At 48.5% G+C, this 16,642-nt stretch overlaps 1 protein-coding gene across 1 annotated transcript in view; it reads left to right on the top strand.

Moving 5' to 3' along the window:
* Positions 1–3,271: 3,271 nt before the first annotated feature.
* Positions 3,272–16,642, top strand: part of LOC129694294 (dysferlin-like) — a 99,577-nt gene continuing 86,206 nt past the window's right edge. The window contains exon 1 of the mRNA XM_055631004.1: positions 3,272–3,443. Coding sequence (XP_055486979.1) covers positions 3,356–3,443 — 88 coding nt within the window. The 5' untranslated portion in view covers positions 3,272–3,355. The remainder of the gene's footprint in view (positions 3,444–16,642) is intronic.

A 16,642-nucleotide genomic window follows, 5' to 3' on the forward strand; every position in this document is an offset into this window, starting at 1 on the left:
CATTGACTGGACCTCCACAGCCTTCTGTGGCAATGAATTCCACAGATTCACCACCCTGTGACCAAAGAAATTCCTCCTTATCTGCCTTCTAAAGGTGTGTCCACTTATCCCATCTATACCCATCATGATTGTACACACCTTTATAAGATCACCCCTCAGTCTCCTGTGCTCCAAGCTGGAAAGTGTACCGAGAAGATGTTGCCAGGACTCGAGGGTTTGAGCTACAGGGAGAGGTTGAGCAGGTTGGGTCCTTGGAGCGCAGGAGGATGAGGAGGAGGGATCTTATGGAAGTGTAAAGGGGAGGCCATTTAAGACTGAGGTGAGAAAAAACGTTTTCACCCAGAGAGTTGTGAATTTGTGGAATTCCCTGCCACAGAGGGCAGTGGAGGCCAAATCATTGGATGGATTTAAGAGAGAGTTAGATAGAGCTCTAGGGGCTAGTGGAGTCAAGGGATATGGGGAGAAGGCAGGCACGGGTTATTGATAGGGGACGGGACGATCAGCCATGATCACAATGAATGGCGGTGCTGGCTCGAAGGGCCGAATGGCCTCCTCCTGCACCTATTTTCTATGTTAGGTGTATAGAATCAAGAGAGGAATAGATCGCGTAGATGCACAGAGTCGCTTGCGCAGAGTAGGGGAATCGAGGACCAGAGGACATTGGTTTAAGGTGAAGGTAAATCGTGTATTGTCTTTCTGCTGACTGGTTAGCACTCAATAAAAACTTTTTACTGTACCTTGTATTGTATTATATTGTATATCTTTATTGTCATTTCCTGAGTATTCACATACCCAGAGGAAACAAAAAAACGTTGCTCAACCAGTGTCCATTCAGTGTGCATTAAAAATAAATAGAAATAAAAATACATATATCATGAACAATTTAACACTCTACTAAACATCAACAGGCGTTCCGATCGGCAGCGGCACGACAGTGGCTCTGCTGCAGTGTGTCCAGGTTGGTGGTTGGTGCGCGATACTTTGGCAGGGGGCAAAGTCCGTTTATCAGTCTTATAGCCTGCGGGAAGAAGCTGAGGAGCATCCTGCTGGTTTTGCAGCTAATGCTCCTGTACCTCTTCCCAGATGGCAGGATGGAGAATATGTGATGCGATGGGTGGTAGGGGTCTTTAATGATGGAGATGGCTCTGCTGATGCATCTCTTCCTGTATATGTCCGGCAGGAAAGGGAGTGGAGCACCAATAATCCTGCTGGCGGTCTTCACAATCCTGTCTAGTTGGTGCCGTTCGTGCACCTTGCAGCTCCCGAACCAGGAAGTGATGCCGTTGGTTAATGTGCTCTCGATTGTCCCCCTATAAAAAGTTCGTAGGTGTGTAGTGGGGAGACCTGCTTTACGTAGTCTTCAGAGAGGGTGTAGTCGCTGCTGGGCTCTCTTGACCAGTGCTGTGGTGTTGGTCGTGGACATCAGGTCATCTGACAGGTGTAGTCCTAGGAACTTCACGCTGCTGACCCTTTCCACATCAGCTCCGTCGATGTGCAGAAGTGTATGGTGTTGTTTTCCCGCCCTCCTGAAGTCAACCACCATCTCCTTAGTTTTTCCCACGTTGAGAATGAGGTTGTGGGATTTGCACCAACCTGTGAGCAGCTCCACCTCCATCCTGTACGCCGACTCATCATTGTCACTGATGAGTACTGTACCTTGGTACACGTGACAATAAACTAAACTGAACTGATGAACTGAAGGGGAAAAGATTTCATAGGAATCTGAGGAGTCACTTTTCACACAAAGGGTGATGGGTGTATGGAACGAGCTGCCAGAGGAGGTAGTTGAGACTGGGACTATCACAACGTTTAAGAAACATTTGAACAAGTACATGGACAGGACAGGTTTGGAGGGATATGGACCAAATGCAGGCAGGTGGGACTGGTGTAGATGAGACATGTTGGACGGTGTGGGCGAGTTGGGCCGAAGGGCCTGTTTCCACGCTGTATCTCTCGGTGAATAAAGCCCTAGCCTCCCCACCCTCTCTCCCTGTATCTCAGGCCCTCGAGTCCTGGCAACGTCCTTGCAGGTCTCGCTGTTAAATTGCTGAGACATAGTGGAGATGAGACAGAGATATCGGCAGGCTAGATCGATAGTGGGATGGTCTGCCCATACTCAGTCTCAGATGGACTGGATCAATGCCAAGTCTGAATACTGACTGCATTAGCGCGTTCCCAGCCAAGATCCTCTCCGCTGTTTCTGTAGGGGGGGGGGGGGGGGGGGGGGGGGGGGGGGGGAGAGGAGGGGGGGGAGAAAGGCAAAGAGAGGAAAGACCGAGGGGGGTAGGACATAGGTGTTTTAAAGAGGGGGAACGAGACAGGGGAGAAGGGAGAGGGAGAAAGTTAAAGAGATGGGGGGGGGGGGGGGGGAATTAGTGAAAGAGAGAAGGGGAAAAAGGAGAGAAAAAAGGTGGCGAGAGAATGAATTAAAAGAGAAAAGGCAGAATAGAGGAAGGAAAGGAGAGAGAGAGAGAGGGTGAAAGTGACAGGGACAGGGAGAGGGGGGGGGAGAAGGGGGAGAGAGAGGGGGTCAGAGAAGCAGGGACAGGGAGGGCAGCGATTGTGAGGGAGAGAGAGCAGCAGGGAGGGACAGGAGAGAGGGGGGGAGAGAGAAGGGGGGGAGGGAGGAGGGGGGTGGGGGGAGGGGGGAGGGGTAGGGCAGGGAGGCAGAGGGAGGGCGGATGGGGGAGAGGGAGGGGGGAGGGAGGGGAGAGCGGAGAGATTGGAGCGATAGGGCGAGAGAGAGATGGCAGTGAGAGAGAGGGGAGAGAGAAGGCAGTGAGAGAGAGAGGGGAGAGAGAGGAGAGAGGGGGAGATAGAAAGAGCAGGGACAGGGGAGGAAGAGAGGGAGGGGAGGGAGAGAGTGAGGGAGGGTGGGGGGGGGAGCAGAGAGGGGAGGAAGAAATAGGGAGGGGGAGGAGAGGGGGGGGAAGAGAGGAGAGAGGGGGGGAGGCAGAGGGAGGGGAGGGAGAGAGAGAGGAAGAGAGAGAAAGCAGGGACAGGCAGAGAGGGAGGGAGAGAGAGGGAGTGAGGGAGGGAGGGAGTGGGAAGGAGAGAGAGGGGGAGGGAAAGAGGGAGGGAGAGAGGGGGGAGGGGGAGAGAGGGGGAGAGAGAGAAAGAGCAGGGACAGGGGGTCGGAGAGGGAGGGACAGACAGGGAGGGAGGGAGGGGGAGAGAGAGAGAGGAGGAAGAAATAGGGGGGAGAAGGGGAAGGGGAGGGAAAGAGAGAGGGAGGGGCAGGGAGCGAGAGAAGGAGGGGAGAGAGGGGTGGAGACAGTGCGGGCAGCGGCAGAGGCGGCGGTGAGCTACTGAGTGCGGAGACTGCTGTCTGTCTCTGTGTCAGCACCGGCTCAAGATGCTGCGGGTCTTCGTCCTTGGCGCCGAGAGGCTGCAGATTATCGAGCAGGACATCAGCGACGCTTACTGCGGGGTGACCTTCCATGGTAAGACAGGCTGAGCCCAGCCCAGCCCAGCCCGGCCACCCCACACTGCTCCCTGCTCCCTCATATATCACTTGGCCACTGACTTCTCTAACGCCAAATAACCCCTTGCTTCCTCCCCCTCCCTCTCTCCCTCTCTCCATCCCAGTTCTCCGACTGTCTCCGACTACATGTTGCCATCTCCCAGCTTAACAACGCCCTATTCTACACTTTCCTTGTTCCACTTCCCCTTTGCCCCTGTTTTCACTCCTGGAACTTCCTTATCTCTCCTCTCCCCTGACATCAGTCTGCAGAAGGTAGACCAAAGATTTTTTTTCCCCCCCAGCATCTGCAGTTGTTTCTTAAACATTCAGTCTATAAGAAGGGTCTCGACCTGAAACGTCGCCCAGCCTTTCTCTCCAGAGATGCTGGCTGCCTGTCCCGCTGAGTTACTCCAGCATCTGTGTGTCCATATGCGGTTTAAAGCAGCTAACCTGCAGTTAGTTCCCTTCCCCGTACACTGGCCCCGGGACCTGCAGAGCTATGGTCACTAAATATAGACGTATTGCTTTACAGGCGAGATGCCAATGCACCAGCTAAATTTAACAGCTCGCAATCAAGTCAGCTCCTTTCTAAAGGGATTATTTGGGAAGGAACTGCAGATGCCGGTTTAAACCAAGAGTCTGAAAACTGGTTCAGGAACAGCTTCTGCCCTGCAGTCACCATGCCATTAAACAGTACAATCTCCAAATAAGCTCCGAGCTACCTAGACCTAGGAATCTGAGGGGTGGCATTTGTAGACAATAGGTGCAGGAGGAGGCCATTCGGCCCTGCGAGCCAGCACCATGTGATCATGGCTGATCATCCCCAATCAGTACCCCGTTCCTGCCTTCTCCCCATATCCCCTGACTCCGCTATCTTTAAGAGCCCTATCTAGCTCTCTGGAATACACTGGAATTTAGAAGGATGCGACGGGATCTTATAGAAACATATAAGAATATTAAGGGTTCGGACACGCATGTTCCCGATGTTGGGGGAGTGTAGAACCAGGGCCACAGTTTAAGAATAAGGGGTAAGCCATTTAGAACGAAGATGAGGAAACATTTTTTCTCACAGAGAGTGGTGAGTCTGTGGAATTCTCTGCCTCAGAGGGCGGTGGAGGCCGGATCTCTGGATACTTTCAAGAGAGAGCTTGATAGGGCTCTTAAAGATAGCGGAGTCAGGGGATATGGGAAGAAGGCAGGAACAGGGTACTGATTGTGGATGATCAGCCATGATCACATTGAATGGCGGTGCTGGCTCGAAGGGCCGAATGGCCTACTCCTGCACCTATTGTCTATTGTCTATTGTATGCTTATGTTATGTGATACTTGTACTGCAATGAAACAGCAATGAAATTCACTGTACCTCAATACTCATGATCAATAAAGAACCATTGGATCATTGGACATGGTGGGTCGAAGGCCCTGGTTTCTTGGTGCTGTATGACTCCGTGATCGCGCTGCACCCCCCGCACTCATGCCCTGAGCTGCTGTCTGTCCTTCATCCTGGTTGGAGAGAGTATCTTGTTGGCTGTCTCAGCAAGGCCAGCAGCATCATCAAGGACCATTTTCGAAATGGTGTCAAGTTGGGAAAGACAGCGCCTCTTCACTAAGGAGGACAACAACAATCTTCCTGATATAGTAGTGACCAGAGGATCTGGGGTGACGGAGGACCTGAAGGAAATCCACATTAGGCAGGAAATGGTGTTGGATAGACTGATGGGACTGAAGGCTGATAAATCCCCTGGGCCTGATGGTCTGCATCCCAGGGTACTTAGGGAAGTGGCTCTAGAAATCGTGGATGCATTGGTGATCATTTTCCAATGTTCTATAGACTCAGGATGAGTTCCTGTGGATTGGAGGGTAGCTAATGTTATCCCACTTTTTAAGAAAGGCGGGAGAGAGAAAACGTGGAATTATAGACCAGTTAGCCTGACATCGGTGGTGGGGAAGATGCTGGAGTCAATAATAAAAGATGAGATAGCCGAACATTTGGATAGCAGTAACAGGATCGGTCTGAGTCAGCATGGATTTACGAAGGGGAAATCATTTTGAAGATGTAACTAGGAAAATGGACAAGGGAGAACCAGTGGATGTAATGTACCTGGACTTTCAGAAAGCATTTGATAAGGTCCCGCATAGGCGATTAGTGGGCAAACTTAGGGCACATGGTATTGGGGGTAGAGTGCTGACATGATAGAGAAGTGGTTGGCAGACAGGAAACAAAGAGTAGGGATTAACGGGTCCCTTTCAGAATGGCAGGCAGTGACTAGTGGGGTACCGCAAAGCTCGGTGCTGGGTCCGCAGCTATTTACAATGCACATCAATGATTTGGATGAAGGGATCCAAAGTAACATTAGCAAATTTGCAGATGACACAAAGCTGGGTGGCAGTGTGAACTGTGAGGACGATGCTATGAGATTGCAGGGTGATTGGGCAGGTTGTGGGAGTGGGCAGATGCATGGCAGATGAAGTTTAATGTGGATAAATGTGAGGTTATCCACTTTGGTAGAAAATCAGGAAGGTAGATTACTATCTAAATGGGGAAGTACAATGGGATCTGGGGGTCCTTGTACATCAGTCGATGAAAGTAAGCATGCAGGTACAGCGGGCATTTATAACACGAGGAATCGAATATAGGAGCAAAGAGGTCCTTTTACAGTTGTACAGAGCCCTAGTGAGACCACACCTGGAGTATTGTGTGCAGTTTTGGTCCCCTAATTTGAGGAAGGAGATTCTTGCTATTGAGGGAGTGCAGCTTAGGTTTACAAGGTTAATTCCCGGGGTGGCGGGACTGTCATATGCTGAGAGAATGGAGCGGCTGGGCTTGTACACTCTGGAGTTTAGAAGGATGAGAGGCTATCTCATTGAAACATATAAGATTGTTAAGGGCTTGAACACACTAGAGGCAGGAAACATGTTCCCGATGTAGGGGGAGTCCAGAACCAGGGGTCACACAGTTTAAGAATAAGGAGTAAACCGTTTAGAATGGAGATAAGGAAACACTGTTTCTCACAGAGAGTTGTGAGTCTGTGGAATTCTCTGCCTCAGAGGGCGGTGGAGGCAGGTTCTCTGGATACTTTCAAGAGAGAGCCAGATAGGGCTCTTAAAAATAGCGGAGATGATCAGCCATGATCACATTGAATGGCGGTGTTGGTTCGAAGGGTCAAATGGCCTACTCCAGTGCCTATTGTCTATTGTAGAAATTAGGTGCAGGAGTAGACATGTACCAGTCAGCAGAAATACAATACCTGATTACAATCGAGCCATTTGCAGTGTGCAGATACATGAGAAGGGATTAATGTTTAGTGCAAGGTAAAGAGGGCAAGCTCCGATCAAGGATAGTCTGAGGGTCATCAAAGTAGATGGGAGGTGAGGACCGCTCTCTAGTTGGTGCGAGGATGGTTCAGTTGCCTCTGAATCTGAAGGTGTGCGTTGTCTCACTTGTGTACCACTTCTGTACCTCTTACCCGATGGGAGAGGGTAGTAGAGGGAGTGGCTGTGGTGCGACTGGCCAATAGACAATAGGTGCAGGAGTAGGCCATTCGGCCCTTCGAGCTAGCACCGCCATTCAATGTGATCATGGCTGATCATCCCCAATCAGTACCCCGTTCCTGCCTTCTCCCCATATCCCCTTCACTCCGCTATCTTCAAGAGCCCTATCCAGCTCTCTCTTGAAAGCATCCAGAGAACCTGCCTCCACCGCCCTCTGAGGCAGAGAATTCCACAGACTCACCACTGTCTGTGAGAAAAAGTGTTTCCTCGTCTCCGTTCTAAGTGGCTTACTCCTTATTCTTAAACTGTGGCCCCTGGTTCTGGACTCCCCCAACATCGGGAACATGTTTCCTGCCTCTAGCATGTCCAAGCCCTTAACAATCTTATCTGTTTCAATGAGATACCCTCTCATCCTTCTAAACTCCAGAGTGTACAAGCCCAGCTGCTCCATTCTATTAACGTATGACAGTCTCGCCATCCCGGGAATTAACCTTGTAAACTTACGCTGCACTCCCTCAATAGCAAGAAGGTCCTTCCTCAAATTAGGGGACCAAAACTGCACACAATACTCCAGGTGTGGTCTCACTAGGGCCCTGTGCAACTGCAGGAGGACCTCTTTGCTCCTATACTCAACTCCTGTGTGTAGGATAGTGCTGGTGTCGGGAGATCGCTGGTCAGCATGGACTGGTGGGCCGAAGGGCCTGTCTCCATGCTGCATCTCTAAAAAAAGCCATTTATTCTTTGGGAAGAGGTCCTTCCAAGATCGTAAGAAATTGCAGTGAATTGCAGACACAGGCACATTCCTCCAGCACTTTGTGTTTTGCTCAAGATTCCAGCCCTTTGTGTGAACCAGTCTAGATAGGCAGAAAAAACTGGAGTAACTCTGTGGGACAGGCAGCATATCTGGAGAGAAGGAATGGGTGACGTTTCGGACAATGGGTCTCGACCCGAGAAGTCACCCATTCCTTCTCTCCTGAGGCCCTGAGTGTCCCGCTAAGTTTCTCCGGCTTTTGTGCCTATCTATGGTTTAAACCAGCACCTGCAGTTCTTTCATACACACAGTCCTAGTTTGGTCTCTATCATCAGTGAAGAAACATAGAAACATAGAAAGTAGGTGGAGGAGGAGGCCATTCAGCCCTTTCAGCCAGCACCACCATTCAATTTGATCATGGGTCATCATCCAAAATCAGCACCCAGTTCCTGCCTTCTCCCATATCATATAACCATATAACCATATAACAATTACAGCACGGAATCAGGCCATCTCGGCCCTACAAGTCCGTGCCGAACACTTATTTTCCCCTAGTCCCATCTACCTGTACTCAGACCATAACCCTCCATTTCCTTCCCATCCATATGCCTATCCAATTTATTTTTAAATGATAAAATCGAACCTGCTGCCACCACTTCCACTGGAAGCTCATTCCACACAGCCACCACCGCTCTCTGAGTAAAGAAGTTCCCCCCCATGTTACCCCTAAACTTCTGTCCCTTGATTCTGAAGTCATGTCCCCTTGTTTGAATCTTCCCTATTCTCAAAGGGAAAAGCTTGTCCACATCAACTCTGTCTATCCCTCTCATCATTTTAAAGACCTCTATCAAGTCCCCCCTTAACCTTCTGCGCTCCAAAGAATAAAGACCTAACTTGTTCAACCTTTCTCTGTAACTTAGTTGTTGAAACCCAGGCAACATTCTAGTAAATCTCCTCTGCACTCTCTCTATTTTGATGACATCCTTCCTATAATTAGGCGACCAAAATTGTACACCATACTCCAGAATTGGCCTCACCAATGCCTCGTACAATTTTAATATTACATCCCAACTTCTATACTCAATGCTCTGATTTATAAAGGCTAGCGTACCAAAAGCTTTCTTTACCACCCTATCTACATGAGATTCCACCTTCAGGGAACTATGCACAGTTATTCCTAGATCCCTCTGTTCAACTGCATTCCTCAATTCGCTACCATTTACCATGTACGTCCTATTTTGATTTGTCCTGCCAAGATGTAGCACCTCACACTTATCAGCATTAAACTCCATCTGCCATTTTTCAGCCCATTCTTCCAAATGGCCTAAATCTCTCTGTAGACTTTGGAAATCTACTTCATTATCCACAACACCACCTATCTTAGTATCATCTGCATACTTACTAATCCAATTTACCACCCCTTCATCCAGATCATTGATGTACATGACAAACAACAAAGGACCCAACACAGATCCCTGAGGCACCCCACTAGTCACCTGCCTCCAACCTGACAAACAGCCATCCACCATTACCCTCTGGCTTCTCCCATTCAGCCACTGTTGAATCCATCTTGCTATTCCTGCATTTATACCCAACAATTGAACCTTCTTAATCAACCTTCCATGAGGAACCTTGTCAAAGGCCTTACTAAAGTCCATATATACAACATCCACTGCTTTACCCTCATCAATTTCCTTAGTAACCTCTTCAAAAAATTCAAGAAGGTTAGTCAAACATGACCTTCCAGGCACAAATCCATGTTGACTGTTCCTAATCAGACCATGTTTATCCAGATGCTTATATATATTATCCCTAAGTATCTTTTCCATTAATTTGCCTTGATTCCTTTAGGCCAAAGAGCTAAATCTAACTCTCTCTTGAAAACTTCCAGAGAATTGGCCTTCTGTGGCAGAGAATTCCACAGATTCACAACTCTCTGGGTGAAAAAAGTGTTTCCTCATCTCCGTTCTAAATGGCTTACCCCTTTATTCTTAAACTGTGACCCCTGGTTCTGGACTCCCCCAACATCGGGAACATTTTTCCTGCGGAGGTTTTCACTGCGATAGAATACAGCAGGGTCTGGAATTCCTCAAATATGTAAGATCAGCAAATGGGATAATGAGCGGCTGCAACCTTTGCTTTATGTGGCCACTGTTTCAATTTAACAGTTCATGTACTCCCAGAAAAACCATGAGCACAATGCAGTGGTCTGAATTCACCAGACCAGCTGCCTTTTAGAACCAGCGTTAACAGATAGCTTTACAGACAGCTGCAAAGATTAACAGACGACTACTTAAATCGACAGGGTTGGCACGTTGGCGCAGCGGTAGAGTTGCTGCCTCACAGTGGCAAGAGACCCGGGTTCCATCCCGACTACGGGTGCTGTCTGTACGGAGTTTGCACGTTCTCTCCGTGACCTGCGTGGGTTTTCTCCGGGTGCTCCGGTTTCCTCCCACACTCCAAAGACGTGCAGGTCTTTAAGTCTAATTGGATTTGGTGACATTGTAAACTCTCCCATAGAAACATAGAAACCTAGAAATTAGGTGCAGGAGTAGGCCATTCGGCCCTTCGAGCCTGCACCGCAATTCAATAGGATCATGGCTGATCATCCAACTCAGTACCCCGTACCTGCCTTCTCTCCATACCCTCTGATCCCCTTAGCCACAAGGGCCACATCTAACTCCCTCTTAAATATAGCCAATGAACTGGCCTCGACTACCCTCTGCGGCAGAGAGTTCCAGAGATTCACCACTCTCTGTGTGAAAAAAAAGTTCTTCTCATCTCGGTTTTAAAGGATTTTCCCCCTTATCCTTAAGCTGTGACCCCTTGTCCTGGACTTCCCCAACATCGGGAGCAATCTTCCTGCATCTAGCCTGTCCAACCCCTTAAGAATTTTGTAAGTTTCTATAAGAACCCCCCTCAATCTTCTAAATTCTAGAGAGTATAAACCAAGTCTATCCAGTCTTTCTTCATAAGACAGTCCTGACATCCCAGGAATCAGTCTGGTGAACCTTCTCTGCACTCCCTCTATGGCATTAATGTCCTTCGTCAGATTGAGAGACCAAAACTGTACGCAATACTCCAGGTGTGGTCTCACCAAGACCCTGTACAACTGCAGTAGAACCTCCCTGCTCCTATACTCAAATCCTTTTGCTATGAAAGCCAACATACCATTCGCTTGTGTACCACCGAGTGTGTACGATGGCGTTCGTGTGCGGGGATCGCTGGTCGGCGCGGACTCGGTGGGCTGAAGAGTCTGCTTCCGCACTGTATCTCTAAACTAAACTAAACAATGGCTACAGACCAATTTGTGTGAATAGGATTAGCACAGACAGGTTACTTGATGGTCAGTATGGACACTTTGGGCTAAAGAGCATGCTTTCTTTAGTTTAGTATAGTTTAGTTTATTGTCACGTGTTGGTGGTTTGAGCTGGTTTGGCAACAGCTCTGCCCAGGACAGGAAGGCTGTGCAGAGAGTAGTGTAGACTGCAACATTATGGGGGACCCCTACCACCCCAGCAACGGACTGTTCCAGCCGCTACGGTCGGGCAAACGTCTCCGCTGTCACGCTGCGAGCACAGAGAGGATGACGGAGTTTCTTCCCACAGGCCGTCAGGACTGTAAACTCTAATCTCACCAGGGACTAAATGCTGTTGTGTCTTTTATTTTAAATGTAAATACTGGTTCTGTTCTGTTGTTCTGTAGTTTTTGTACAATCCGCAGGCATTGCCACTTTCATTTCACTGCACATCTTGTATGTGTATGTGGCAAATAAAGTTGACTTGACTTGTGTACCGAGGGAATAGACAATAGACAATAGGTGCAGGAGGAGGCCATTCGGCCCTTCGAGCCAGCACCGCCATTCAATGTGATCATGGCTGATCATCCCCAATCAGTACCCCGTTCCTGCCTTCTCCCCATATCCCCTGACTCCGCTATCTTTAAGAGCGCTATCTAGCTCTCTCTTGAAAGCATCCAGAGAACCGGCTTCCACCGCCCTCTGAGGCAGAGAATTCCACGGACTCACAACTCTCTGTGAGAAAAAGTGTTTCCTCGTCTCCGTTCTAAATGGCCTACTCCTTATTCTTAAACTGTGTCCCCTGGTTCCGGACTCCCCCAATGGTCTCACTAGGGCTCTTTACAACTGCAGAAGGAGGTACAGTGAAAAGCTTTTTGTTTTGTGCTATCCAGTCAGCGGAAAGACAATACATGATCACAATCGAGCCGTCCACAGTGTACAGATACAGGATAAAGGGAATAACGTTTAGTGCAAGGTAAAGCCAGTAAAGTCCGATCAAGGATAGTCCGAGGGTCACCAATGAGGTAGATAGTAGTTCAGCACTGCTCTCTGGTTGTGGTAGGATGGTTCAGTTGCCTGATAACAGCTGGGAAGAAACTGTCCCTGAATCTGGAGGTGTGCGTTTTCACACTTCTGTACCTCTTGCCCGATGGGAGAGGGGAGAAGAGGGAGTGGCCGGGGTGAGACTGGTCCTTGATGATGCTGCTGGCCTTGCCGAGGCAGCGTGAGGTGTAGATGGAGTCAATGGAAGGGAGGTTGGTTTGTGTGATGGTCTGGGCTGCGTCCACAATTCGCTGCAATTTCTTGCGGTCTTGGATGGAGCTGTTCCCAAACCGTGCTGTGATGCATCCCGATAAAATGCTTCCTGCGGCGCATCTGTAGAAGTTGGTGAGAGTTGTAGGGGACATGCCGAACTCTCTAAGCCTTGTAAGGGAGTAGAGGCGTCGGTGTGCTTTCTTGGTCGTTGCTTCAGTATGGGTGGTCCAGGAGAAGTTGTTGGTGATATTGACTCCTGGGAATGTGAAGCTTTCAACCATCTCCACTTCAGCGCCGTCAATGCAGACTGGGGTGTGTGAACCGCTTCACTTCCTGACGTCCATCACTATCTCCTTTGTCTTGCTGACGTTGAGAGAAAGGTTGTTGTATGGACACCAGGACACGAGGTTCTCGATCTCCTCCCTGTACTCTGTCTCATCATCATTTGATATACGGCCCACAATGGTGGTGTCGTCTGTGAATTTGTAAATTGAATTAGATTTGTACATGAATGTTAGAAATCAAAGGACGTTCCTTTAGGAAGGAGATGAGGAGGAATTTCTTTAGTCAGCGGGTGGTGAATCTGTGGAAAATATTGCCATAGATGGCTGTGGAGGCCAAGTCAATGGTTATTTTCAAGGCGGAGATTGACAGATTATTGATTAGTGCGGGTGTCAGGGTTTATGGGGAGAAGGCAGGAGAATGGGGTTGAGAGGGAGAGATAGATCAGCCATGATTGAATGACGGAGTGGACTTGATGGGCTGAATGGCCTAATTCTCCTCCTAGAAATTAGGATATCTGCCTCCAACGCCAACCCCAGCCAGCTCGTTCCGGGCACCCACCAAGAAGACCGCCCCACACATCTCCTTTAAACTTTGTCCCTCTCACCTTAAAGCTATGGCGTCTATGTAGATTGGTTACTTCACAGTAACCAATTGTAGTGCTTTATTAGTAAAAAGCTCCGCCCACTATCTCCGGTTTGCTTCCAGTTCCTCGTGCTGGCGAGAGCAGGAACAGGGAGATACGGGACCTGAATGTGTGGCTGAGGAATTGGTGCACGGGGCAGGGATTTAGATTCTTAGATCACTGGGATCTGTTTTGGGGTAAGGGGGAACTGTACAAAAGGGACGGATTGCATCTTAGCAGGTGGGGGACCAGCATTCTGGCAGGCAGGTTTGCCACTGCTACACGGGTGGTTTTAAACTGAATAAGGGGGGGGGGTGGGGTGTCGAATGGGATAGTTGAGGATGGAGTTAAAGGGAAAGGGTTCCTTAAATGTGTGAGCGTAGAGACAGAGGGGTGTAAAATGAGGGTAGAAGCAATAGGTAGCAAGGTGAAATGTGGCACCTTATTCGTAATAAGGTGGATGAGTTGAATGTGTAGGTAGCTATTAATGACTATGATATAGTTGGGATCACGGAGACATGGCTCCAGGGTGACCAAGGCTGGGAGCTGAACATCCAGGGATATTCAATATGCAGAAAGACAGAAAGAGAAAGGAGGCGGGGTAACATTGCTGTTTAGAGAGCAGATTAAAGCAATGGACAGGAAGGACATTCGCTTGGAGGATGTGGAATCGATATGGGTAGAGCTGCGAAACACTAAGGGGCAGAAAACTCTAGTGGGAGTTGTGTACAGGCCACCTAACAGTAGTCGTGGAGTTGGGGATGGCATCAAACAGGAAATTAGAAATGCGTGCAACAAAGGTAAAACAGTTATAATGGGTGACTTCAATATAGATTGGGTGAATCAAATTGGCAGGGGTGCTGAGGAAGAGGATTTCTTGGAATGTATGCGCGATAGTTTCTCAATCAACATGTAGAGGAACCAACGAGAGAGCAGGCTATTCTAGACTGGGTATTGAGTAATGAGGAAGGGTTAGTTAGCAATCTTGTTGTGCGTGGCCCTTTGGACAAGAGTGACCATAATATATTGTTGAGTTCTTCATCAGGATGGAGAGTGACATTGTTAATTCAGAAACAAGGGTCCTGAACTTAAAGAAAGGTAACTTTGAGGGTATGAGACATGAATTGGCCAAGATAGACTGGCGATTGATTCTTAATGGGTTGACGGTGGATATGCAATGGAAGGCATTTAAAGACTGCATGGATGAACTACAACAATTGTTCATCCCAGTTTGTCAAAAAAATAAATCAGGGAAGGTAGTGCATCTGTGGATAACAAGGGAAATCAGGGATAGTATCAAAACAAAAGATGAAGCGTCCAAATTAGCCAGAAAAAGCAGCCTACCAGAGGACTGGGAGAAATTCAGAGACCAGCAGAGGAGGACAAAGGGGTTAATTAGGAAAGGGAAAATAGAATATGAAAGAAAACTGGCAGGGTACATAAAAACTGACTGCAAAAGCTCTTATAGAATTTCTCGAGGATGTAACTAGTAGAGTGGATAGGGGAGAACCAGTGGATGTGTTATATCTGGACTTTCAGAAGGCTTTTGACAAGGTCCCACGTAAGAGATTAGTATACAAACTTAAAGCACACGGCATTGGGGGTTCAGTATTGATGTGGATAGAGAACTGGCTGGCAGACAGGAAGCAAAGAGTAGGAGTAAACGGGTCCTTTTCACAATGGCAGGCAGTGACTAGTGGGGTACCGCAAGGCTCAATGCTGGGACCCCAGCTATTTACAATATATATTAATGATTTGGACGAGGGAATTGTATGCAACATCTCCAAGTTTGCGGATGACGCGAAGCTGGGGGGCAGTGTTAGCTGTAAGGAGGATGCTAGGAGGCTGCAAGGTGACTTGGATAGGCTGGGTGAGTGGGCAAATGTTTGGCAGATGCAGTATAATGTGGATAAATGTGAGGTTATCCATTTTGGTGGCAAAAACAGGAAAGTAGACTATTATCTAAATGGTGGCCGATTAGGAAAGGGGGAGATGCAGCGAAACCTGGGTGTCATGGTACACCAGTCATTGAAAGTAGGCATGCAGGTGCAGCAGGCAGTGAAGAAAGCGAATGGTATGTTAGTATTCATAGCAAAAGGATTTGAGTATAGGAGCAGGGAGATTCTACTGCAGTTGTACAGGGTCTTGGTGAGACCACACCTGGAGTATTGCGTACAGTTTTGGTCTCCAAATCTGAGGAAAGACATTATTGCCATAGAGGGAGTACAGAGAAGGTTCACCAGACTGATTCCTGTTATGGCAGAACTATCATATGAAGAAAGACTGGATAGACTCGGCGTGTACTCGCTAGAATTTAGAAGATTGAGAGGGGGATCTTATAGAAAATTACAAAATTCTTAAGGGGTTGGACAGGTTAAGATGCAGGAAGGTTGTTCCCGATGTTGGGGAAGTCCAGGACAAGGGGTCACAGTTTAAGGACAAGGGGGAATTCTTTTAGGTCCTAGATGAGAATTTTTTTTTTCACCCAGAGAGTGGTGCATCTGTGGAATTCTCTGTCACAGAAGACAGTAGGAGCCGATTCTTTGGATGGTTTTAGAGTTAGCTCTGAGCGCTAACAGAATCAAGGGATATGGAGAGAAGGCAGGAGCGGGCTACTGATTTTGGATGATCAGCCATGATCACATTGAATGGCGGTGCAGGCTCGAAGGGAAGAATGGCCTACTCCTGCACCTATTGTCTATGTTTTTTTATGAATCTGGAGGTGCATTTTCACACTCCTATACTTTATGCCCGATGGGAGAGGGGAGAAGAGGGAGTGGCCGGGGTGCGGCTGGTCCTTGATGATGCTGCTGGCCTTGCCGAGGCAGCGCGTGGTATAAATAGAATCAATCTTATATTCTGGCTTTCGGGTTAAACCTCCTCTGCTTACTCATTTAAGCCTCCACATCCTTCCTATCGTGTGGGGGCCAGGACTGCACGCAATACTCAACAGAAACGCATAAGCGAGATTGTTGTATGAATATGTGTTGTATTAAGAGGAAGATGAGGTCACTGTGAAAGGGGAAGCCGGCTGAAGGGGAATGGAAAGATTTTACAGCCGTGAGGGGTGGTGGGAGAACAAAGAGAAGGAATGGGCGACGTTTCAGGTCGAGACCATACTTCAGACTGATGTCTGGGCAGTGATGGAATGCAGTCGGAGATAGTAAGACTGGTGGGAGAACTGGGAAGGGGAAGTGGATGGAGAGGGAAGGAAAGCAAGGGTTATCTGTAGTTAGAGAAGTCAATGTTCATACCGCTGGGGTGTAAACTACCCAAGCGAAATATGAGGTGCTGATCCTCCAATTTGCGCTGGGCCTCACTCTGACAATGGAGGAGGCCCAGGACAGAAATGTCAGATTGGGAATGGGAGGGGGAGTTGAAGTGTTGAGCAACCGGGAGATCAGGTTGGTTAAGACGGACTGAGCGGAGGTGTTCAGCGAAACGATCGCCGAGCCTGCGCTTGGTCTCGCCGAT

This window comes from Leucoraja erinacea, unplaced genomic scaffold (assembly GCF_028641065.1).
Source record: "Leucoraja erinacea ecotype New England unplaced genomic scaffold, Leri_hhj_1 Leri_60S, whole genome shotgun sequence".
Classification (NCBI taxonomy): Eukaryota; Metazoa; Chordata; class Chondrichthyes; order Rajiformes; family Rajidae; genus Leucoraja; species Leucoraja erinaceus.